At 40.6% G+C, this 25,480-nt stretch overlaps 1 protein-coding gene across 4 annotated transcripts in view; it reads left to right on the forward strand.

Moving 5' to 3' along the window:
* The first annotated feature begins 5,552 nt into the window (after positions 1-5,552).
* Positions 5,553-25,480, forward strand: part of CRB1 (crumbs cell polarity complex component 1) — a 118,902-nt gene continuing 98,974 nt past the window's right edge. For 2 of the 4 annotated variants that reach the window (XM_068140900.1, XM_068140898.1), the window contains exon 1: positions 5,553-5,892. In XM_068140900.1, the coding sequence (XP_067997001.1) occupies positions 5,817-5,892 (76 nt within the window). In that variant the 5' untranslated portion in view covers positions 5,553-5,816. The remainder of the gene's footprint in view (positions 5,893-25,480) is intronic. The other 2 variants (XM_068140899.1, XM_068140901.1) reach the window with 1 other exon arrangement.

The following is a 25,480-nucleotide window of genomic DNA, read 5'->3' on the forward strand; positions in this document are numbered from 1 at the left end:
CAAGGTTGTCAGGTTTCTCTGTGAAGACCAAAATTTGAGCTACAGCTGAGAACCATTTTCTCTTTCCCAGCATCTCCGTATGACTGTAATTATCATCCTGCCCTGTCCCTAGGACAAGTACAGCATTTACTGAAACTAAGACGTTTACAAATACAGTGTGTGCTAAAGCCAAGCAGCCTGGTTTACTACTCCTGCCTTCCCAGTTCTCGATTTTTGTTCTCTTCACTGTTGCCTGCTGGAATTGTTTGGTCTGAATTCCTTCTGAAACTACTTAGTATTGATCAGGTGAGGTGAATCTACCTACTAAAACATTTTCCAAATATTTTCGAAACTGTTGCTTGCCTTTACAACTATATCCTCCCCAACGGGGGGGTGTGTGTGGTGGTGTTAATGTAGTTCCAATACTTAGAGTTTTAAGGCTTTCTGCTTTGTTCTGTAAATTAGTTCACTCCAAAGGAAAGGCAAAAAGAGAATTAGAAGAGGATTTATAAGTCTTTTTAAATGTCTACTCTGGTGAAATAAGAAGCATAAAGGTGAAAAATAAATTTACAACCTATTTGTCACTTAATATATCAGTCCTTTTTAAAAAACACTATTTGCCTCACTTTGTCAAGCACTCCTGCAACCTTGACAGTCACAGGAAGATTATTGGCAGAGACAGAAACTTCCTGATTAGACGGTTCATTAACAGCAAGGTACAGAATACTAATTGCAAATTTTCATCTGCATTGACAAGGCCTGACCCAGCACACATCTGACAGTGGAATTGCTTCCCTGGTGATATCAGCCACACATAATACCATAAAACCAGATTATTTTGCAAAAATTCATCAAAGATGAGGCTAAGTGAATCATACACTAATGAGTTCTGCAGGTCCTAGGGGAATCCTGTTGGACCTTACAAAGTCACTTTGTTTTGCCTCAGTGTAAAATACTCAGGAGACATCATATGGAAAACCAAACAGCTTAAAGTCCTTGCCAGAAATGCAATAATTGCAACAGTATGAACCTTAGCTAGTATCTTTATCATATGCAAACGCTGCTTGAAAGTTGTGTAGCTGCAAGTACAGTTGGAAGTTGTTACCATTTGAAGGGGGAACTTTAGACTGGTCCCTGACTGCAAAGAAGTGCAAAGTGAAATAAATTATCATTGCGTACAAAAGAAAAATAATTATAAGGTCTATATAATTTATTGGCTTGCTAATGGGAATACAGAACAGAGGCCTAAACAGTTCTTGCTCTCTTTTTGTTTCCTGTCGCTTCTGCTTGCAACTTCTCTCTCTTCTCTGTGGCCATGCCAGGGATCTCTGTTTTGACTACTGTGTGAGGTGATGGGAAGGAGGGAGGGAGTGGGGGAGGAGGTGAACAGGTCCCCTGCATCCATCCAGGGGTGTCTGAGTAGTTTCTGTGTCATTTATAAATTGTAAATATATATAGTACATATATATTGTATATTTTGTACATACTCATTGTATTTCATATTTCTAGAGCTTAGCTTGTTTGTAAATACAGCTTCATTTGCTTCCAAAACCTTCTGAGCTAGCCTGGCAATTTATTTTGGGGGTAGTTCCTCCAAATTAGTTGGGGGATAATTTCAACCCACCACAGAAGTGGAGGCTGGGTTATGGTTCCTACCATATCTATCATGTCCAAAATTAGATGAATCACCTTACAGTTCTGTAATCTTTCATTAACGGTGTATTTTAGCAAGTCAAAATCCTTCATTATTTAGCAGGAAAATGGCTACATGGAGAAGCAAAAAAGCAGTCATAACTTCAAAAATCATGTTACATTTAAGAAGCAATAGGCTTGGCAGGCCTTGCAAAATAATTTAATAAATTCAGATAAAGCCCTTCACTTTCCTCAAAACGTTTATAATCTGCAAACTGGCAGAAGTGAAAGTGTGTACTTTGCTGAGTCTTCTGCAAGAGAATGTTCTTTGAAGCACTGCTCAGGCTGAAGAAGGAATAAAATGAGCAAAGCATTCAGAGGGCAGATCTGTGCGCATCAATAACAATGAGAAAAGAAGCTCAGAAGTAATATTTCCAGACTCATGTAAGAAATGACATATAGTCATAAAATACTTATCCAATGAGCTCTTGTAGGCAGTTAACTTTACAAGTGTTGTGGGAAAGCAATGGACATAGCTCGTGTTGCAAGGTGCCTAATTCAAATCTATAGCCATTTTGTTAATGAGGTAGTCAACTTTCTGCCACAATACAATGCCTTATCCACAAGACCTTTTATCCATCCCTTATTCCCATTGCTTTGTCCATTGTGTGTTGGTTTGTCCATAATTGTTCATAATTACCCAAGAGGCTACAAGGTAAACCAAAAAATGCTATCCATGACCTGTCCAATAAAAAGAGTATGAGTACCATAAACTGGATGACCTGCTCAGGTCTGTTGTTCCAAACAACTCCATTATCCTGAGTTTTCAGTAGATTCTTCAGGATATATTTTAATGCTCAAACCATGATGTCACACCAGAGCGTGTTCTCATGCCCCACATTTCAACTAAAAGAAAGTCTACCAGGGCTGAACACATATCTGTGATGAAATTCAGCAAGACCTAAACAGAAGGTATAAGCAAGGAGCACTGATTGATGCTAGCAAGAAAAGCCAAGGACTCAAGAGGAATTAAAAAAGAGATCCTAGAGCTGTTTTATAAAGTAGAAGCTTTCTGCATTAGGTATAAGAAACTGGTATAAGAGCTTATGCATGAAATCTAGTGATATATTCAGAGAGTCACAGGATCATATGGGTGGGAATGGACCTCCAGAGGTCTTTAGTCCAACCACTTTCTCAAAGCAGGTCTAGTTTGAGCAGGTTGCCAGGGAAGAGCTTGTCCAGCTGAATTTTGCATATCCAAAACCACTCTAGGCAATATTATCTTTATCTCAGTCACTCTTTCACTCCCATTAAATCACCCACCTGCTCCTGATGAATTACCAGTGTTTTAATTGCTTTATTTCTGAATATTCAAATAATTTCTCTCTCTTTTTTTTAATTGACTAGTGTATTGAATCTGTAGGCCGACAGACCAAATATATTCTAATGATTGTTGAAAGTATGCCTTCTTCCTTAAATTTCTAGAGAAGCACACAGTGTTTCCCTAGTAAAGGTAAAATTAATTTAATCAGCAGTTGTAACTGCCATAAGATGATATATCAAATTCTTGTTAATGGAGACCATGTCAACAAAAACAATTTTAAAATTGTTAAAAATTATAATGGAAAATCTTCTCCTAAGTAAATCATATGGTAAGAAATTTAAATAATAATGTACTTAAAGCAGGCAATCAGCATTGAACTCAGCCACGTAATTTATCCCAACAGAAGAATTCCCACATAGCAGAGTAATATTTTTGTATTCAGAGTAATATTTTCATACTCATGTTTTAATGCTTACATATTTTACTAGGTATAATTTCAAACAGTAACTAAATAGACAGATGGCAAGGAGAGGAAAACATCCAAGCAACTATAAATGTACATATTAAGCAAAGGGGGTTACTAAAAGAGAAAGAGATGAAAAATACAATAATCTATTTCATTGTATTTAACTTTATAGTTATCTAAGTGCCTTCTAGTAAGAACCCAGCTCATCTTAATGTTTATAGAATACGTAATTAAGCAGGTTGGAAAAGACCTTCGAGTTCATCGAGTCCAACCTATCACTCAACACCATCTAATAAACTAAACCATGGCACTGAGTGCCTCATCCAGTCTCTTCTTAAACACCTCCAGTGATGGTGACTCCACCTCCCTGGACAGCCCATTCTAATGGACAATCACTCCTTCTATGAAGAATTTCTTTCTAACATCCAGCCTAAACCTCCCCTGGTGCAGTTTGAGACTGTGTCCCCTTGTTCTGTTTGTGGTTGCCTGGGAGAAGAGACCAACCCCCACCTGGCTACAACCTCCCTTCAGGTAGCTGTAGATGGCAATAGCTCATGACATTTGCCAGAACACCCAGCCCAGTTTGCCACTGGATAGACAAGAGCTCTTTGAAACCCTCTGAAAAACAGTGGATGAAGTGGGGAGGCTCAGCCTATGTGAGGGTGGAGGCCTCTTGAGAAGCAGAAGGAATAGAGCTCCTGGTGCCAGAAGTCAAATGTGGTCTGTAAAGATGTGCCACAAGGTTAGGAGTGGGTGACTACAGCTGCACATGAAGGAGGTAGGAAAGAAGGAAGGGCTTGCAGCAGGAGAAATTCTAACATTACTCAGTTCACTGAACTGAAGAAGTGGATGTAAATGTACCCATCCACTGTAAACAGCTTCCTTAAATTCATGTTAGCATCAACAGCCTGCTCTCTACTCACCTGAGGCCTTAAGCATATGCTTGACTCTCTGTGCTTAGTTCACTTAAGTGTAAAGTTAAACACAAGCTTCCTGAGCTGGGGATAAAGATTCCACTGAACTGGGGAGAACAAAAGGCAGTCCCAAATGTATTGAGCTGGTTTACAGTAGTGTAACACAGTAGTGGCCAAGCAGATATTTCAGGTTTGTTCCTGGGCTTGGGAACACCTGGTCTCTGCACTGTGGCAAGGACTGTAGGTGTGAAGCATTGAGAGCCAGCCAAGACTGGTAGAAGTGAAGATACAGCAGAAGAGGGGATACACTGCTAAACAGGCAGCTCCTCTCTTTTTTGGTCTCAGGACCTGAATGATGCTACAGCAATCATTGTATGGTATCACTCACCCATAATAAACATACAAACTTCATGCCTGGGTTTGTAAGGTGCCAGAGGGCCAAAGTTTGGATTGGAATCATAACATTTGAACATGGCTGCTGGAAGGGTTGCTATCGTCCTTCTCTGAACCCAGGCCAATGCTTTAATATCTATGAACAAAGTTGTAATCAATGGAGGCACTAGACAGCAAGACAGCTTTGAGCAGAAACTGCCATGCAGCAGTGAGAAGCCACAGTGCTGTGCTTGTGTGGCAGCTGCTGAAGACTCCTGTGAGTATGGGCAGACTCATTGCACTGGCACCATCTACAGTTGTCTAGGGCCAGCTCTGGCTAATTAGAAACAGAGGTCATCCTCTGCCCCCGTCCCCCTCGCAACTTGATCTTACTATATCACTCCCCAAATCTCTAAGTGACCTTTTCCTCTATAAGCACTTCAAAATTCCAACACAAACTGATGAAACTTGGAGGATCTGTGCTAGCTCCCAATTATTATGCTATTTAGTGGTGGCAAAAGCATTTAAATCTGGTGTAAATGATAACAACAACAAAAGATTGAGAAACAAGCTAATATCTAACTGCAAAAAAGACTGGGAGTGGGCATTTCATCTTTTCATGTCATGTGTTAATGAGGTAGGATACAGAAAATGCAGAAAGCAGAAGGAGTTTGTTCGCTGATTTTATGCAAGAAAGCATGAAGTGTTTATGCTATGAATTAGAAGTGTGGTGTAATGGAGGCTTAGTGAAAAGTAATGAGGGATGTATTTTGAAAGATTAACTGAGTGCTGTGCCTTTTCTGCTGTGCAGTGTCAGCCAGGCATTCACGACACGGTTGTGCAGCAGGAAACAAGGGAAAGACTCCAGTCCAGCTCACAGACAAATCTGCCCCAGGTTTGAAAGATCACTCGGACCTGCCGAACTAAAACCTTAACAAGCACAACTGGCTTTTGAATCAAAGTCTGTAGGTTTGCAGTGAACAGACTGATGAAGGGCACAGGCAAAAATGCCTTGTAGGGGACTGTGTGCCTTGTGTATTACCTTAGTTTCAGGGATGAGGAGAAAACAGTGAGAATCAGCACCAGCCCTTTGGACAACAGACAACTCAGAAAAGAATGTCCTATCAAGATGAATATGGCTCATTCAAGAATTAACTCTCTACTCATCTTCTACCTCAACTTTTTGCTGCTTATCCATTTAAAAAGTAAGATTTGCACTTATTGTTCTGACTTGTCCTCTGGGTAGATGGCTAGACATGTACTCCTAGCAGGAAACTTGTGTTGTCAGAAGGCTTAAAAAATTAGATGGAGATGCCAGAAAGATTTGGTTTGTGAAGCTAACTTGTATGAATTTGTTGTATGATAGCTTTCCTGATTTTTTTTCTTTTTTTTTAAATAAATGAGAAATGAAAGCATTTTTAATGCTTTACTTCAAATATTAAAAGTACAGCAATAGAATGTTCTAGCTACACCTGTATTATAAAGTCTGAATTTTGATACCACTCATCCAGTAAATTTAAGCCTATCTCACTAAAACTTAGACCAATTTATACTTTGCTAAACTGTGCATATGTTTTAGTAGCACTTACTGCTTTGTTATGTATGCCTTTTTTAATTGCCATTTCTAAAGAGGGCAGTTGTTAAACAGCCAAGATATATTTGGTGTTTAAATACCTCCATTAGGAGCAAGTATAAAAGTCCAACTATCTTTAAAAGAAAATATGCTAGCAAACTTCCACATAAAAAGAAGCATGCAAAATATTGGATATTACAAAGGGTTTCCTTGATAATTGTGTCAGATGGTTGAGAGTAAATACAAGCCAAGGAGGCTAAATGGCCTCAGCTGGTGAGACTGATATGTGTGTATGAAAAGCAGTAGCCTTCCAACATGTTTAAAATAAAGACAGGGAGGATGTGTGTCTGTCTGAGGAGGCTGTTTGATTTGTGTCTGTTGAATGTGAATAGCAGTAAGACAAAGCTTTGAGCAGCTGCCATTAAACAAGAAGACTTGGCATTAGTGTACAGTGTTGTGTAATCTGGGTCACCTTCTGTTGCTGCAGCACTCAAATTGTTACTTGGACAGTTTGCAGCCCAACATAAATTAAAGACTGAAAAGCAAACAGATGCTGTTGGATCAACCAGCACTGAAAAAAAACAAACAACACAACAACAAAAAAAACCCAAACAATAAACAAAGCACACTTTAAGATATAGGAAAAAAATACAGAATGTCAGAGAAACATTGTTTTATCCAAGTACTTGTCTTCCTTGTGGAATTGCTGATGTGAATCAGGGAAGCCAAAGTGTTCCTTCTAAATTGACTCATAATAGGACATAACAGGAAAATAAAAAAGGGGAGGGGAAAAATAAAGGAAAGGAAGAGGAGAGAGAAACAGGATTTTTCACTTTCAAAAAGCAGTTTTTAGTCTCTATACGATAGGATGAACAATCCAAAAGACTCTGAGACAGAGTATGCTACCTAATTAAAGTTACAGGAATGATGTTGGTGAAGAAAATTTCATTTGTACTTGAGGCAGGGAAATTAGACCACAATATACAAGCTTTGGGAAAGACAATTAAAAGTTAAGTGCTTATGAAATTAAAAAGGTCACATTAAAAAACGTCACGCACAAAGAAAGCATTGCTGGAGTGCAAAACAAGAAAGGAGCCCCTCAGTTAAAATGAAGAAGACAGTTTGAACTTTGGTTATCTCTGCTCAGTGCAGGATGGAAAAGAGGGAAAAGTTTATGTAATTTTGTGCCTTTTCCTTAGAAGAGTTGGCTAGGATGACATTTCAAATGTGGCATGAGTTTTCTCAGGATTATAGCTGTATGGCCACTCTCAAGCAAGAGGCTTTTTCAGTTTTGGAGGTCTCTCCTCAGTTAGATTTCTGGCTAATGCAAACTGGTGTGATGCAAATTGATATACCAGCATAGAGCAGCTACAGCAGGAGACAGAATCAGGCTCAGGACCATACCTATGTCTGTTGATGCAGTGTTTTTAATGATCTTGATTGGTATTTTCTCTTGAGAAAGTCTGTACACCATTTGAAACTGTTAATGATTTCTGCTAATAAAACCATAGCTGAGAGCAGATAGAAGCAGAAGGATTCATTGCAATTACTTCTGTACTTAAAGCTGGGAAAGACCAAGATTAAAAAAAAAAGGCCAAGGATAAAACAGAACAGAGTTGATTGCTAATATTTATAAAAGTTATATCAGCCATTGTATTTTTAAAATCAGTTTACTGGACTTGTCTTCTCCCAAAGGATTCTAATCTTATGTCCTGCTTAAAATGCTTTTGGACAGACCATTCATAATTAGTCTGCTGGAGCCCCAACTGCTACATGATGCTGCTAGATGCAACACCTGTACAAATACAAATATGCATGCTTAGAAATATGTGTACTTGATAAGAACATGGATAGTTTCATCCTGCAAAGTAACATTTCCAAAACGATTGTGGACTTAGTTCTCTCTTGTCACAGTAAAAAGGGGCCTGCTGGAGAAGCCTTTATGCCTCCTTGTTTGTACACTGGCCTGCTTTAAGGCAACAGCATCCATCAAGTTGCTCTGATATTTGCTGCTGTCCTGTGTCTGAGGTGAAAATGGGCTGCTGGGTGACGGTGTGGAGACTGTGCACCCACCCCAGGCCAGGATTTCTTTGCTGGCAGGCAATGTTTATCCTAATTCATGTTTTGTCTTCTTGGTATCAGCAGAAATTATCACCACAATCATGCTACAGCACAGCCAGCAAATTGTGGGCAAATTGTTAGACTCTAGCCCCAGATTCATGCATTACATGTTTCTCTGGGCTCTGCAAAGCCACAGGTGGTTTCCTGCCCACCCTGGCTTAGCAACAAAGCTACAAATTAATTAAAAGAAAAATGTACCTTCCTTTTTTAAATCTTGTGCCTCTTTCTCTGTTGGAAATTAAATCTCATAAAAGATACTAATTATCTTTCCATTGCTACCCATAACTCTATATGTTTCTTCCATCCTGTAGGTGATCAAGTCTCATATAGAGTAGTATATATCTTTTAAATAATTCCCTGGGATTTGCTTCTTTTTGTTTTGCCCCCTTTTTTAAAAAAAAAAAAAAAAAAATTTAAATTCACAGTCTCTAAAACACAAAACATGAAGATGTCAGACTGCACAAAACCAATTATTTTTGCTGAGGGACTCTCTGAAAACAGAGTTTGAAGCTTTGCCTAAAACTGCATATAACTCTTAAGAAACAGAGGTGGCCAAGAAGGCCAATGGCATCCTGGCCTGCATCAAGAATAGTGTGACCAGCAGGAGCAGGGAAGTCATTATGCCCTTGTACTCTGCACTGGTTAGGCCACACCTTGAGTACTGTGTCCAGTTCTGGGCCCCTCAATTTAAGAAGGATGTTGAAACTCTTGAACATGTCCAGAGAAGGGCAACGAGACTGGTGAGAGACCTCGGGCACAAGCCCTACAAGGAGAGGCTGAGGGAGCTAGGATTGTTTAGCCTGGAGGAGGCGGCTCAGGGGAGACCTCATGGCCCTCTACAACTACCTGAAGGGTGGTTGTAGCCAGCAGGGGGTTGGTCTTTTCTCCCAGGCAACCAGTACCAGAACAAGAGGACACAGTCTCAAGCTGTGCCAGGGGAAGTTTAGGCTCGAGGTGAGGAGAAAGTTCTTCACAGAGTTGTTAGCCATTGGAATGTGCTGCCCAGAGAGGTGGTAGAGTCACCGTCCCTGGAGGTGTTCAGAAAGGGGTTGGACATGGCACTTGGTACCATGATCTAGTAGGCATGAGGTCTGTGGTGACAGATTGGACTTGATGATCTTTGAGGTCTTCTCCAACCTTGTTGATTCTATGATAAATACAGTTACATTTGGGCATTAATTATGGACATTACTCTGTGTAGGGTCAAGTGCAAGTTCAGAATTTTTTAATCTTTTTTTTAAACTAAAGATTTACAGTAATCTATCACTAATGCAGAACTATCTTCTTTTTCTTTTTCCAGAGGTTCAGTAGGAAAAAAAAAGTCCAATTTCAAATTTATTTACCTCCATTTTAATGGCTTCATGACCTTTCAGCAGAGCTGAAAAGAATTACTATTTCCTCCATAACACTTCTTCCAAATGTTCATAAATGAAGAATGGGGCTGTTTATAATGTGAGCAAAATATCTCAGCTTTACTTGCACCCCTTCTCCACCCTTATGAGATTGCTGGCACTATGGAATTTTTCCCCCTGGACAGAATCTTTTCATTTTCTGCAGCTATTCCCATTACTCACACAACTTCTAATTACTGCTTAATTACTGTGCTAGGAATAAAGCTCTACTTATAAAGAGATTTGTGGGTTTGCTCATACTGCTTATCCCTCATGCACACTCAAATGATGCAAGTTGCTTCCCAGCAAAGTATTATTAATATGCACATTGGATGAGTGATAGCAGACTCAGTACTTGAGCAGATTCTCATTAGCCTATTGTGGAGTTCAGCGCCTGTCAGAGCTGCAATCAGCAGCGTTTGAGCACAGGCACCAGAAGCCCTGCAGCTTTCCCTCTGTCCTAGCTGTCACACACTGCATCTGTGTTATAATAAAATAAAATTTAAAAAAAAAAAAAAAAGGTATCTGTCAGATGTTTGCCATCATCTTAAGTGAGTTTAAAGCAACAGCTTCTTGACCCAGTTGTAAGGGTGCTGATTCCCCCCCCCCCCCCCCCCCCCCCCCCCCGCTTTTCATATATATATTATGTGGCTAACATCTCCATCTCTGGAATCAAGCCAAATCCTAAGACTGTAAAGTTTTAAGCCAATAATTTTTAAACAAGGAAATAACTTCTGAAAAATGGCTTCATTTGCATAAAAGCAGCATTAAGAACAACCCAACCACATCTACATTAGAGTCTTTCCATTCAAATTCTTACAGGGCCTCCTTAAAGTGCTACCCCCTACTATTCCAATAGCAGAGCAAGACTACCAGGTTACAGACAACCTCTCCGTTGTGTGCTCTGTAAGACGGAACTGCCAACACTTTGAAATTGCAGCCTTTGAATGACATTGATTTTGGCTATACAGGATCAAACGCTGAATGATGTGTTCACAGTCAAGGAAGAAAAGGCAGATTCTGTAGCAAAGATACTGCCCAGTCTCTATAAGCAGGTATTGTTTGTGACTAATGACCTATTAGGAAAGAGTCTGATGGGAGAGAAAGGAGGTTGGGCAAAAGGATGCTCAACCAGCAGCACAGACCATGCATGAATCTTGAAACACTGATATATTGTGTAGCATCAAGCAACAGTGTACTGGAGAAAGCAATGATCTGGAACGTTGAAGCGTGTCGATCAAGCAGAGAATATAAACCTAATATTTTAATATATGCATAAACCTTTCAAAGTTTATATTTATCCACAGGATCTTTTCTCCTTGTGTTACTTTTGATGAACCTAGAGTACCTATAGAGTCTTGTCCTCATGCAACTCACTACACGTTTTCATCTCTGCAGGGGGGAAACTTGAAGAAAAGAAAGCAAACAAAAACCAAGTGCTGTTTAGAGATTGCTCAGATCTTGATGGCCACATTGACTGGCCACTTCCCTATTGAAAAGCTATGTGAAAAGGCAAATACTTTAGTGGTATGTGACAGGAAAATAACGCATAAGACACAGGAGAGTAATAAATCCACTATTCAGTACTGGCTACATCCAGTTTTGAGTGCTGCTGTGAGCGAAGCAATTAGGAAAATGCTGGAAAGGGACAGCAAGATTAGGAAGACATTTAAAAGATGTGCCCTGTGAGAAAGGGTCACAGGATGAGAAGCCTGAAGTAGGACATGATTACAGTCTTACCTACACAAAAGAGAATGACAATCAAGGAAGACGACGAAATTGGTTGCTTCTTGTGACCTTTGGAAGGGCAGCCTCTGCACAATAATAGATTCCACATGCAGCAGGGAAGATGGGACTGAACTTTCCCAACTGAAGGATAATTAAATCTCTATATCAGAACCTTTTTAATGAACAGGTTAGATAAATATGTGTCAGAGATTGTCTAGACCGCTGTTTCACAGCCAGCGTCACACAGGTGAAGAGCAGTCAGGACCAGCTTGAGGGTGATCTGTGAAGATCTCAGGTGATGGAGTGCCAGAGAAGCACAGGTCTCTACTTGCCCCAAGGGCTATGGTGGCACTGAGGCACCAGGGCAGTTCAGGCACAGCTCCTGGGGTGAGCAAGCAGACGGCTTCTTTCCCTCCTGTATCACAGCTAGGGATTATCTGCTGTACAAAACAAAGGCTGCCCTGAACTCTGTTACACTGATAAAAAAATTGTTACCTAAATCTTGGTTAGAAAACAGTTTACTCTCATTCTTTGAGACATCAAGTACCAACTTTTAATTTTTTTGTTACCCTATGCTTTAAATAAGCACTGGCTACTCGAGATGATCACTGTGATGTAGATAGGTAGTATCTCCATGCTAGAGATTGTATAGTGCTGTTTCCAGATTTTGGAGTCAAATCACTTTTTACTTGCCATCTGAGTCTACCTGATATATTTGCAGTACAATGCAAGAAAATATCATTAATGAATGGATGATTTGTAGTGTAATTTTCATAATCAAACAACCTGAACAGGAATAAAACCCATGGTTTGCCTGCTAAGCCTAAATTTTGCAGGCAGCTTCTCACCCATATAAAAAGGCAGTGCAAGACTGGAACCTATTGCACCAAAACAAACATCAGGAGGTCCTAAGAAACTGTTTTAAGCAGCTGTTCTAAATATGCTACAACAAATTAACATTGTTCCAGGACTGCTCACTCTGAACCTTCATCTAAAAGAAGTTCAACATTTTATTTTTATGACAATAAAAATAACTTATTTATAAAACACTAAGGTTTAAATATATATGTATATACACACACATCTATCTATCTGTTTCCTGCCAGCTACCAAGCAATGAAAGATGTGCATTAAACCATCTTCCTTGACTCCTGACATTCAGTGCATTCCCTCTAATAAATAAGTTAGTGAAACACCAATACAGGGGTCTTTGATCCTACCTACAGGGGGTTGCCAAAGACCTCTCAAGGATACTTCTGCTCTTAGGTGGTTTGTTATTTTTTTTTTATGATTCACATCTCAGCATTAAGAAAAATCATTGAGACACTGCCTCAATCTCTAGATTCCCTTTGCTCTTTGTGGTGCCCTCCCAACCCTTCTCCCCCCTTCCCCCGAAAAGAAAAAAGAGGTTCTGATATTTACATTTTCCAAGGAAAGTTTTTAAACCTAATTGCCTCATCTAGAGTCACAGACAGCAGGCAGCAAGTGAATAAATGCTACATATTATTTTCTGGATTGGTATTACAGATTAATTTGTTTGGTTTAGAGACTGACATGTTTCATTAGTTCTCACTGCACTTTTCTGTTTTCTCAGCCATTCAGAGTGCCATATCGTATGAAAGCCTTCTCACACAAGTACATAGCAAAAAAAACCAACCCTACCCCAATCCAGATAAAACCCTTTTGCAATGAGATTCTTATGTTTGCTTAGTATTGATTATATTTTATTCACCCTTAAAATGGGTCAACAGAAAATTGCTTCTATCTTTTGACAAATACTCCAATTGACAAGGCTTCTCTGCAGGCAGCCTGACACGTGGTGACACACACCACGCAAAGGACTCCCTCCAGGCTGAGCAAAACAAGTTCCTCTCCAGGCTGCAGTTGCTGCTTAAATTTGACGGTTTAAGGCAGCTTCTGCCTGCCTGAAATCTTTATCAGTGCGGGCAGAAATCAGAATATTTCTAGGGCAAAGTATTTCTGTGGGTAGAAAAGGGGCAGGGGCTGCTAATCCGTTACACGCAGTGTCCCCACTCCAACAACTAAGAGTCAGGGCTCTTGCCTGGTGCATCTTTCTGTGCTATGAAGTGCTGTGCTTGAATAATTGTGGCCTGGGTGAATGCTGGGGGTGGTGAGAGGGGGGGTGTGTATGGAACTCCTTGCTTCTTTTTACTGCTCTTGCTTGGCTGCCCAAGACTGAGCTTACTGGAATCCTGTTCTCTTAACTTTTCCATGAATAATGAGATAGACAACGAAGCTTTAATTGCATTATTCAGGGGATCTTCAGACAGGATGCATTCTTCCAAAGTGCCTTCAGTCACAGTGACTGAGCTCCAGATTGTGAGTAAACAAACCAAGCTCTTTATCCCAATCTAAGTACTCAGCCACGGGTGCAATGAGCTGATGTTTCCTTTGCTGGCAGTTTCTAGAGGTACTGCTATGTTCTCATATTGTGGGACTACCATGGCAGGAAATCCAAAACTCTCACTGTAATAATCTAGTCTGGAAAAGACATCTGTATACAACAATAACTTCAGGTGTGCTTTGCTAAGCTTTGTGGCAATTTGTAGGTACTTAAAAATCAGCTGTGGTACTGCTACTGCTATGACTAATCATTCATGATTCTGAATAGAGTCAAGCGTCCACACAGCTGAAAGAAGAGATCAGGCCCTATTACCAGCAAAAAGCCTGTTGTATAGCTCACCAGCCTCCTACCAACTGGAAAGAGAGTCCCTGAGCCTCACATATTGCCTTCCTGCTGCCTGGAGATCAGCCACCTCTGGTGCAGAAATGGTATAGCTGTGTTAGCACCATGCTGAGAAGCAGAGCACATTAGATCAGGCACTCTGCTGTGCAAGTATGGCGGAATGGTACCTGAATTAGAACAGGCTCAAAGCACACCAAAAGGAGTTCTGTCTGCACCCATCTGCCTATACCTTGGTATTTATACAAGCATCTTTCCAGGCTGTCTCTATTAAATGCAAACAGGCAGTGTTGAATATATCACAGCAATCTGCTGGTGATCCCATTTTGGTGGGGTGAGAGAGTAAACTGGATCTGGGAATTACACAGAGAGTTCTGGAGATGTGAATTATAGTCCACATGAGATGCAATTTGATTGCAATGGCCAAGATACAGCCACATGGTATGAAGTTCATCTTTGAGTCTGATGACTCCAAGCAGTGCAAAAACACTGCTGAGGTCTGACACAGTGTAAAAAAGTCTTTACTGTACCTGCTGTTCTCCAGAAACCCCTTCCTCCCTTAGTTAGCCTCATGGAAAACGTACAGAGAGAGAGAAGGCAGCAATCTTGTAAGGCAAACAGAGGCTGTGTGACAAAAAGAAATATTCTTTAGCCACCAGGTAATGACACTGAGAAAACAGAGATTACATAGGAGCTATTGAATGGGGTGAAAAGGTGTAAGGCCCTTGTAGGCTCTTCCAGGCTCTTCCTGACTTTGTTCAATATAAAGACCAGAAGTTAAAAGAATGGTGGAAGTAAAGCATCCCTTCAATGCTATCTTAAAATGTAGGGAAACAGGGGAAAAAAAGAGTTTGTGGGAATGATTATCCAAGCCTCTTTGATCACTATCTGTATATGTATTTTGAGCAGTATATATCATGACAGCAGAATGCAATTAAGTGCCTCTACAATGCAACTGAAAAAAAAAAGAGTGGCGAACATTTTGTGGTATTCACCAATTCAGAATTTCTAGCTAAATACATCCCTTCTCTCACATTAGACATAGCTGATATTTGTAATTCTTTACTCACTACTAATGGCACTCAACATTTTGCAGCCCTCTCAGTCTGTGTAAAAACACCCTCTGCCTGAAATCACAAGAACTATCTGGTTTGTTCTCTCTTGAGCACGTCTTAAATGCCTGATTCAATTTAGTCTGATGTCTACCCATTTTGGAGCTCAAGGAATAGTGCAAGAAGTCCTGAAGTGACTAAAATCAATGTCCATTTTCACATTCAAAAGGCTGTTTCCAAAGAACATCTGATTTCCTGAAGAACACATAGGCAACTCAGAACTTCCACACTGTCCATGGTAGCTAAGTGGCAAGACTGAGAGGTGGTTGGAGCAAAAACCTTCACGGGATTAAACAGAAGAAAGAATTTGCACTGAATCACAGAAACATTCAGGTTGGAAAAGACCCTCAGGATCACCAAGTCCGACTGATAACCCTACTCTACAAAGTTCACCCCTAAACCACATCCCCAAGCACCACATCCAAACCACCTTTAAACACATCCAAGGTTGATGACTCAACTATCTCCCTGGGTAGCACATTCCCATGCCTGTCCACTCTTGCTGGGAAAAAATTCTTCCTAATGTGCAGTCTAAACCTACCCAGTCATAGCTTGAGGCTATTCCCTCTTGTTGTATCACTAATTACCTATGAGAAGAGACCAGTGCCAGCCTCTACACAATGTCCTTTCAGGTAGTTACAGAGAGCAATGAGGTCTCCCCTCACCCTCCTCTTTTCTAAACTAACCATCCCCAGCTCCCTCAGTCTCTCCTCATAAGATTTATTCTCCAGGCCCTTCACCAGCTTCATTGCCCTCGAATACCTTCAAAGAAACTACATAAAAGTCTTTCTGGCAAACAGACTGACCTAGTGATCTGAGGAGTGATAGCAAGAAGAAAGGAAGAACATTCAATTCTGCCAACACAGCAGAACAAACACAATCTACTTCTACTACATCACTTCTACTATAACCTAAAAAAACATAAGCACTCCTTCAGGCACTGCATTTTTCTTTGAGGAAGTGCCTCTCATTTCATAGATTCATGTGGACACTATGTTTCCACAGATCTTTGTGAGCATTCAAAGTGCCCAGTGACTGAGGAAAGCAGTTTACACTAGATCTTCTGTATCCCCATCTCCAAGGTGACAAGGGTTTTTCTGCAGTAATATACATGTTATGGTTACTACTAATATCTGCTAAGTGTCATTTGGCAGAGCTGATTTCAGTTTTATTTATTCTAGTATAACTTGGTAAGTCCACTTTTGTCAATGAAGATATTAAAGAAGGCTATGGAGGTGCTGGAACATGTCCAGAGAAGGGCCATGAGAATGATCAGAAGGCTGGAGCACCTCTCCTATGAAGACAGACTGAGAGAGTTGGGGCTCTTCAGTCTGAAGAGAGGAAGGCTCCTTATCATGGCCTTCCAGTGTCTGAAGGGGGCTACAAGAAAGCTGGTGAGGAACTTTTTAGGATGTTAAGTAGTAATAAGACTAAGGGGAATGGAGCAAAAATAGAAATGGGTAGATTCAGATTGGATGTTAGGAAGAAGTTCGTCACCATGCAGGTCATGTGACACTGGAACAGGTTGCCCAGGGAAGTGGTGGAAGCCCCATCCCTGGAAGTTTTTAAGGCCAGGCTGGATGTGGCTCTGAGCAACCTGCTCTAGTTTGAGGTGTCCCTGCCCATGGCAAGGGGGTTGGCAGTGGATGGTCCTTGAGTTCCCTTCCAACCCTGACAGTTCTGTGATTCTAAGATGCTCCTGTACTATGTCTAGTCAGGACCAACATGTTTTATGTAACCAGGAAGTTTGTGGTTATAATCAAGAGTGGTTTCTTTTGAAGCAGCTGGAGAATTAGGCATTTTGACATACCTGAGATGTTCTTTTATCCTAATGAAAGACTTTGACTGGTCAGCAATAATGACTTCTGCTCATTACATTCCAGCTCTTAAATTGAACTGTGAGGGAACTGCGTTGTTCATTACTACTAAGGGCCAAGTGGAGATTTTAAGTACACTTTACAGGGATTTTTGGGTAACAGATAAGTATCAATCAGAAATGTGTTTGGATCCTGAATTACATTATTTCTTCAGGCTAGCACAGAAATTTTATTCTAGAGGAAACCCACGCAACAATTTGCCAGTGTTGTTTAGTTGTGCCTCAGTTTAAGACATGCTGTGTCAACATTTCTACAGACAGAGGAATCTTTTGCTTACTTGTATAAACATTGCTGCAAACATCCAGAGAGCTGGGAGACTGATTTTTCTGTCTTCTTTTCAACCTGTACATCTTTTATGCCATGACTGTGATTCAGCCTGAAGAATCCTGGGTTTTCATGGGTGACTGCTGCTTTTCTGCAATCACTGATGAGCACCAGCACTTCCACTTACCACAGGAATGTGGGTATGCATGCTTACAGTAAACTTAGCTTCCTGAAAGTAAGGGATTTTAATGAAATCATTAAGGAAAGTTTGAAGAAGTAGACATGCCGTAAGTGCTGAGCTTTCTGCCCTAGTTCATGCAGTTTTAAGTGGGTCAGTGTGGCAGTTTTAGGCTGTGCCTAGGAAAATTTTTCCACAAATCTTGAGTAGAAAAGTAGTAGAATGTAAATAAATTACCATTGGATGTAAAAGGGAAAATAATGATAAGGTCTAAATAATCCCATTGGTCTGAAAACCAACATAAAGTTGGTTGTGTGAACTAACTTTTGCTCTTTTCAACTTCTTCGCTCCAGCAGATACTAGCTGCTGCTTCTGCTGGCTTGCTGACCTTGGCTGGGTTTCTTGTGGCTAAGTACTAACACCGACTCGCTGCTATTCTCTTTACCACGTACAGGGGGAGGAAAGGGAGCAGGGAGGGGGGAAGCTGTTGGTAACCCCCCGGTTTTGTCCAGGGGGTTCTTGTGTTGTTTATAAATTGTAAATATTGTCTATTTTGTACATATTCATTGCATCCCATATTTCTAGACTGTAGTTTTGCCTGTAAATATAGCTTCATTCTCTTTCAACTGAGGTGGTCTGGCAATTTTATGCTGGGGGGTAATTTCAACCCATCACAGCTGGACTAAATGATCTCTGGAAGTCCTTTCCAACTCCTTCTATTCCATGTGAACCACTTTGGGTTAGGCTGAGACCATTACCATAGTGCTGGTAAAGCAGTCACTTCAGGGAGTATATCAGAAGTGCTGCCCAACCAATTCTCAAACTTTTATTACCATTCAGTAATAAAAAGACTTTTAGAGTTTGTGGGAAGTTGGCTAGTGACAGGAAAAATTGGGAAGTGGAAAGTATGAGGGAAAAGACTGCAAAGTGCATTTCAGACTCCATTTGAAAACAAAAACTAAACAAACAAACTACTGAAAAATCCATTACTATCTTCATTAAAAAAAAAAAAAAATCATAATAAAACCCCACTGAAGTCTCTACTGTACTCTCACTCTAGTGCAAACTTGGTGACTATCTCTTCAGGACACCCTGCAGAGCAGTAGGAATGTGAACATGGTCCTGAATAAGACCCTGTGCTCAGAAATGTATTCTGACATCAAGGCTGCAAACAGGCTTATCAGAGGGGAAGCTCCTAGGTGCAGAGCAGAGGTTGAATGTTGCAATGAATGTTCAGCTGCCTCAGGAACATCTGCAAAACTTGTTGCTTGCCTTTAAAAAGATTCTAGTGATTTTTAAGATCTTGACCTCAGTGAGAGGTCCAGTGATTCTGCCTTTCATACTGCAGTCATGCCCTATTCCAGCTATTACATGCCTCATTTCTGTTAATCTTCTCTAATTAGTTCTGCTTCTCAAGTGAAGTCCTGGAATCTAACATTTTTTCTCTGCTAATAGCGAGGGCTTTGCTTTCATGTTCAAGGTTAGTCCAGCATTTCACCTTGTAAAACTCACTTTTCTTCCTAGCACTTACACTTGCACATCAAGTTTAAGTTTAGACACCAGTTCAGACTCTTTCAAAGACTTCTACTGACTTTAAAGTTATCATTAAAGCTATGATCACACCCAAGGCCAACAGAGTCATGCAAGTGTGGAGGAATAGGCATCTTTCGGATTCTTTCTCTTCCTTGCAAATGCACAGAGAATTTTTTTCCCCATCAAAATACTTTCAGCTTTCTGTTCCTGAGGTGCACTGCATGTGTTACAAAACATAAGCAGATGGAACCTTGTTGCCTGCCAGTAGACATCATCACAGCTTTGCAGCTTAGAACACTGAGCTGGAGAAGGACAAGGTGCATACCTAGCTTGCAGTCAGGAAGCTGAGAATACCACCCAGATGATCCCCCTGTTCAAAGCCTTGTATTTAGACCTTGTGTTTCTCACTTCATGCGTTATACACACATATCCCAGAATCACAAGATAAACCAGGTTGGAAGAGACCTCCAAGATCATCAAGTCCAATCGATCACCCAACCCTATCTAATCAACTAGACCGTGGCACTAAGTGCCTCATCTGTCTGGTCTTAAACACCTCCAGGGATGCTGACCCCACCACCTCCCTGGGCAGCCCATTCCAAAGGCCAATCACTCTCTCTGTATAGAACTTCTTCCTAACATCCAGCCTAAACCTCCCCTGGCACAGCTTGAGACTGTGTCCTCTTGTTCTGGTGCTCGTTGCCTGGGAGAAGAGACCAACCCCCACATGGCTACAACCTCCCTTCAGGTAGTTGTAGACAGCAATAAGGTCTCCCCTGAGCCTTCTCTTCTCCAGGCTAAACAACCCCAGGTCCCTTATATGAAGATCTGTATAGTCAGGGGAGGGGACACTCATACTTTTGCAGATTTTTTGTGAAGCCTCAGAGATCTACATTATGGCAACTATTTTTTTGTTTTTTTTAAAGATACAACAATTAAGTGTTTGTTCAAATGTAGACAGTCCTTGCATCTGTGACTTCTGTTGATAACTGTAAGGACTATTTTATTTGAAACTGTAAGGACTATTTTATTTGATAACTCTTAGCCTCCTTTTGTGAAGGGATCAATACTCTCTATAGCCTACAGGATGGCAAGGCAGTGACTTTCTTTTGTAAGGATTGGTAAGATTAAGCGATTACTAGAAGCACATGATGGCTGAGGTGTGAATGCTAAAGGGAGGAGGCATCTGAGCCCCAGGCAAGAAACATATTCTTCTCCAACTGCTGCTAGATTCAAAATGGCAGAACATTTTCAGGTTAACTTAACTGGGCAAAGGGAAAAAGTCACCCTTCAGCAATACATAACAGACTACAGTCAGTTTAAACAGGTTACTTAGACCACTGCTACTGCAGCTATGGATAAAGCTTGCAGTTCATCTGAAAATATCACCCAGGTTTGATGCTTTTAAATTCAAGGCTGTCATGAATTGCAAATAGACGTAATAGAGGAACAGGATAACAAGCATTTTTATAGCTGTCTTTTGTCATTCCATAGACAGCAAGTAAGAAGATGTCTTAACTATTCAAACTATTCCCATTACAAGGAACGATAGTAAATACATAAATGCAATATATAGAAAATCCATAGCCTTTTCAATTTAAAATAGTTAGCACCTAATTCTCATGTCTGAAAATACTACTGCTGAAGTGTGATGAGGAGTTTATGGTACATTATTCCCTTGAAACTATTTAGAAGTTATTTTTTCCCTTAAACCTCTTCAGTGGGATTTCTAAAGACATTTAGAAGTCACTAACTGTTGGGATTTTACTGTTCCAGAATTGCAAAGATATTGATTAATTTCCATCTAAACCCTCTTATTTTCAATTATCATGGTTCAGAAATGAGGCAGAAATAGCAAGAAGCCCCTTTATTCTCCCCATCGCTGAAGCTGAAGAGGAAAGCACAGCACATGACAAAAAGCCAATACACAGACTTGCTGCAAGACCAGGGCTTCATTTTAAATCCTGAAAACTGCACTAAAGGGAACACCTCACTGCACAAGCCTTTGGTAGAGCAGATGCAGTGCCAAACAGAGTTGTGGTGCCACAATTTAACTTCATATGAGCTACACAGCTTTCCTTTAAATGCCTCCATTTCAATAACATTTCGGGGGGGGAAAAAGTACTTTGTGGGGCTGAAATATGTGCCTTAATTCTATGCCACCATTGGAGCAGGATACTGAGCACCTCACAGTGCTGAACTCCAAATAAAATAGAGGTGAGTAGATTCAGATTGGATGTTAGGAAGAAGTTCTTCACCATGAGGGTGGTGAGACACTGGAACAGGTTGCCCAGGGAGGTGGTGGAAGCTTCATCCCTGGAGGTTTTTAAGGCTAGGCTGGATGTGGCTTTGAGCAACTTGATCTAGTGTGAGGTGCCCCTGTCCATGGCGGGGGGGTTGGAATTAGATGGTCCTTGAGGGCCCTTCCAACCCTGACAGATCTGTGATTCTGTGAATGCAATTAGATCACACTGTGGATTGTTACCACAATCGTGCTCTGCTACAAACAAAGGTCATGGCTCATGATACCCAAGAAAGTATCTTGGAATTATGTCAAGTGGGAAGAGTGCTACCATCTTGTAGGTGGTGACAATGGAATATCTTTCCATGCTGAGGCATGCTGTTTAGAAACAGGGGAAAAAAAACAAAACAAAATATTTTTTTGAATCCCTGTTCTTTGACTTCCTCAAAGGTATACTTGTCACAAATTGGCATGATAGAATGGTGCCCTAATGATGGGTAACAGGGACTGGAACATGCTATAGAAGATAATATAAGCCAGGAATCAGGGAGAAAAGGCATCCTTGCAAACTGCTTTTCTCAGTCCATCTTTAACTCCAAATTGTCATCCAGACATGTTCCTAGTACTGTAACTTAACTACTTCCACTTTATTCTCTCTCACTCAGTGCATGATGACAATGGTTTTATCATTGCAATATTTTCTCTGCAGAGCACTCAAGAGTACTGACAGCTCTTTTCTCTTTCTCTCCTTCACACCTTTACCCTTCTATATTTGCCTTGACACTGTCTTCACATTGTCTTGACATATTTCTGACAGGTATAAAAACTCAATCACTGAAGCAAACAGCCATGACAATGCAGAGAAGAAAAACTAGAAAAGTGTTATGAAAATTGTTAAGGAACTGTGAAGAATTAAACAGAGTAGTGAAAACAAGATCTTGCTTTTTTTCAAAACCATATTGCCAGCAAGTTTTTATTAAAAACTGCTTTCTAAAAGCTTCTGCCAGGGCTGGCAAAAGCCATCTCAAAGAAGCCAGTTTGCAGTTTTAGATTCTATACCTGAAATTCTGATGTTCCTAAACAACAATCCCTCTTATGGCCATGAGTTCAGATCCTGTATGAAAGCTACTTCAATCTACTCCCAGTAAACAGGCCATGTTGGATTATTATGGAATCCTAGGATTACCAAATGACTGACTCCAGGAAGTCTACTGTTCAAATGGAGATCCCTTTTATGGGCAGCCAGGAAAGAAAGGTGTCAGACGAGGAAGAACTTTGCAACAGGGTAGCTGAATCATTACTTCCCTTTGCTAATAATAAAGTAGAATTTCATTCTTTTCTGTTCACAGTTGAGTAAAAAAAAGCATCACTCTCTGGCAATTAATCTAACAAATGTCAGGTATTGTAGTGACAGGCAAAGAATCTGTCACAGCAGTGTAAGTTTAGTAACTGTTGAGCATTCCTTTGGTTGAATTAAACTTCCAAGCAAATTCTTGTTTGGGTATAGTGTGGGATACTGAAGTGCTTGAAGACCTGCATGCACTTGACAATCTTTGCATTTCAACAACTTGACAAAATTACTTCTGATGTAAGTAGGAATGCTGGTCATCAGAAATCATTGAGGGTTTTTTTGAGGGAGTGCCAGGTAAGAAAGGAAATGCATACGTAACAGCTTTGGCACCAAATTCTTGGTGCTTATAATAATGCCTAGGTAATACAAAAATTACTTTCCAAAAACATATGCATCTTACCTGAAAAGCATAATGCAAGCTCACCCCTTGCAAAGCAGACTTGAGCTCATCATCAGGCTGTGTTGCTCTGTAGGTGACATGTAGTGTTCTCTGCAGATCAGACAAGCACTACTTCAACAGAAGTAGCCTATGTGTCTCTCTCCTGCTCCATTAGTGCAGCCTCTATTTCTTCTTCCTGAGTTGATTAGAAAGGGAAGAGAGTCTGAAGTCTCTTTGCTGCAGAGCCCCAGGCCTCTCTCAGAGACCATAGGGGTGGCAAGACTAGTGGCCAGGCACTTAACCTCTGCTCACAGAGCATGGGCTCTTCACCAGCATCTCCTAAACTGCAGGGCTAGCCTGGCAACAGGCATACAAATGATGCAGCACAGGGCTGGGCTCCAAATCTTTAAGAAACATTAGGCAATCCTCCCTCCACACCCATTAGCTCCCTAATAACCCAAGCAGAGGCAAGGGGCTGGAGGTGCTAATTGGTAATCTTCTAACAGACCTGCACCTTGTTCTGCATATCTACCCCAATAGGAATCCCACATTTCTAGGGAAATAAACTTTCTGCTTTCTCACATATAATCCATGGATGCAATACATGGAATATACAGTATTTCCTGCATGCCTCTCCAGCACCTATATTTAAGATTGCAGTAGGAAGAAAATGTTAGTAAAAGCTTCTTTTAACAGCAGAACTTTCAGAAATAAAGCTCTCAGCCAGTGAGTGTAACTTTTGTATGACAAGAATGAATCAATGCTTCTAATACTGCATATGCGATGCTGAAAGTAAACTAAGCATGCAGATATACAGAGTGGTGCTCATCTGGTTAATTTTGTTTGGTCATGATGACTAAAGCACAGGTGAGACAAAAGCAGAACAGAGGTTAAATGAACCTAAAAAGTTGGCAGCAGAAATAGTATGCTCCCATTTATCCAGAGAGAAAATTAAGCTTTAAATGCATCTGCCTGAGATGAGTTGATGAAGCATGGGCTGGGTCCAATTAAAGAAAAATGGCACAACCAAGAGGGCTCCATGTAAGAGCAATCACTTTGAACTAGAGACTGTAATCCATAGTCTAAGTGCTGTATTAGATGGCAGTAATCAGCTGCCATGGCAAACTGAATGACAAATGTTTTGGTCCTTCCTTCTTGCCCTCTTATACCTATAAGTTTCCATGATTATTAATGGAGTAATATTTGTTACAGTAGGCTACCACAGTCAAATCAATACCAAGACACCAGTCAAACCTCTAATTAAGGAAGATACTTTGTTCCTTTTAAATGAGACACTGTTTGAGGAGTACAGTAACAGTGCCTTGTTCTGTTCATGGCTATCTATAATTAATAAAGCCAATGATCAAAGATGTGATCCTAAGAGAAAACTGCTTTGGAGAATCCGCAGGTATTAAGTACTGAGAATTACTTCTCCATCTCTTCTCCAGTCTCTCAGCACAGCACGTTGTATAGTGCCTTTTGGGATCATAAAACAAACTCTATCATAGAGCTCTCTGAAAGAACAAAACAATTTAAAAATGCTCCCAGCAAAATAGTTACTAGATATTTACCACAAATTCATTACTGACACAAAATCTTACTTGATTTTTCTCCTGGCCAGACCTTTACAATACACAGATCTCATTTATTTATATAGCATAATTTAACTCAAAACAGAGTCAGGATGCTGACCTGTACTATACTCTGTACTGGTAAGTCTGGACTGCTATCATTGTGAGGAAGGCTTCTTCTCCCAAAATAGGGTATTCTTGCTGGGTTTTTTCATCATTGTGTGGCACCAAAGTTTCTTCAGATAAAGTTTCTCAGTGTCATGCTGTGGAGGCTGTAGTTCTCTCCCCCTACTTGCTAATCTTCCACTCCTCAGCCACTATGGCACTAACATCCTGAGCTCTCCCTGTGTCTTAAGTGCAGATTTGTGTGACATAAAACTGCACTGTCCTGCAAAAGGAATGGCTAAAGTTTATTTCATGTGGAATAGTAGGGCAGAGCATCTTCACTGTCCTCTGGATGATTATGATGAGTGTGAGTACTTCAGCACAGCTCCAGAGGCATCTGTGTTACCATCTCGTGCTAGTGCCACGAGGGACCGTGTGTCCTGGGGCTACAGCTGTTGCAGACTCATGCAAAGTTACTGTAACTTGCCATTGCTGCCCTGTAAATCCAAGTCTGGTTTGCATCAGGCCTCAGAAGAAGAAAAGAACACATGGGAAAAAAAAAAAAATCTAAGGCAGAAAAGTGAGGACTAGAGAAGGAAGGAGAGAATGTATCAGCTCTAGCTCTTATGAAAATAAACAAACTAAAGAAAGAAGAATATTAACA

The sequence above is a fragment of the Melanerpes formicivorus genome, unplaced genomic scaffold (assembly GCF_026170545.1).
Source record: "Melanerpes formicivorus ecotype bairdi unplaced genomic scaffold, bMelFor1.0.p_v2 SCAF_7, whole genome shotgun sequence".
Classification (NCBI taxonomy): domain Eukaryota; kingdom Metazoa; phylum Chordata; class Aves; order Piciformes; family Picidae; genus Melanerpes; species Melanerpes formicivorus.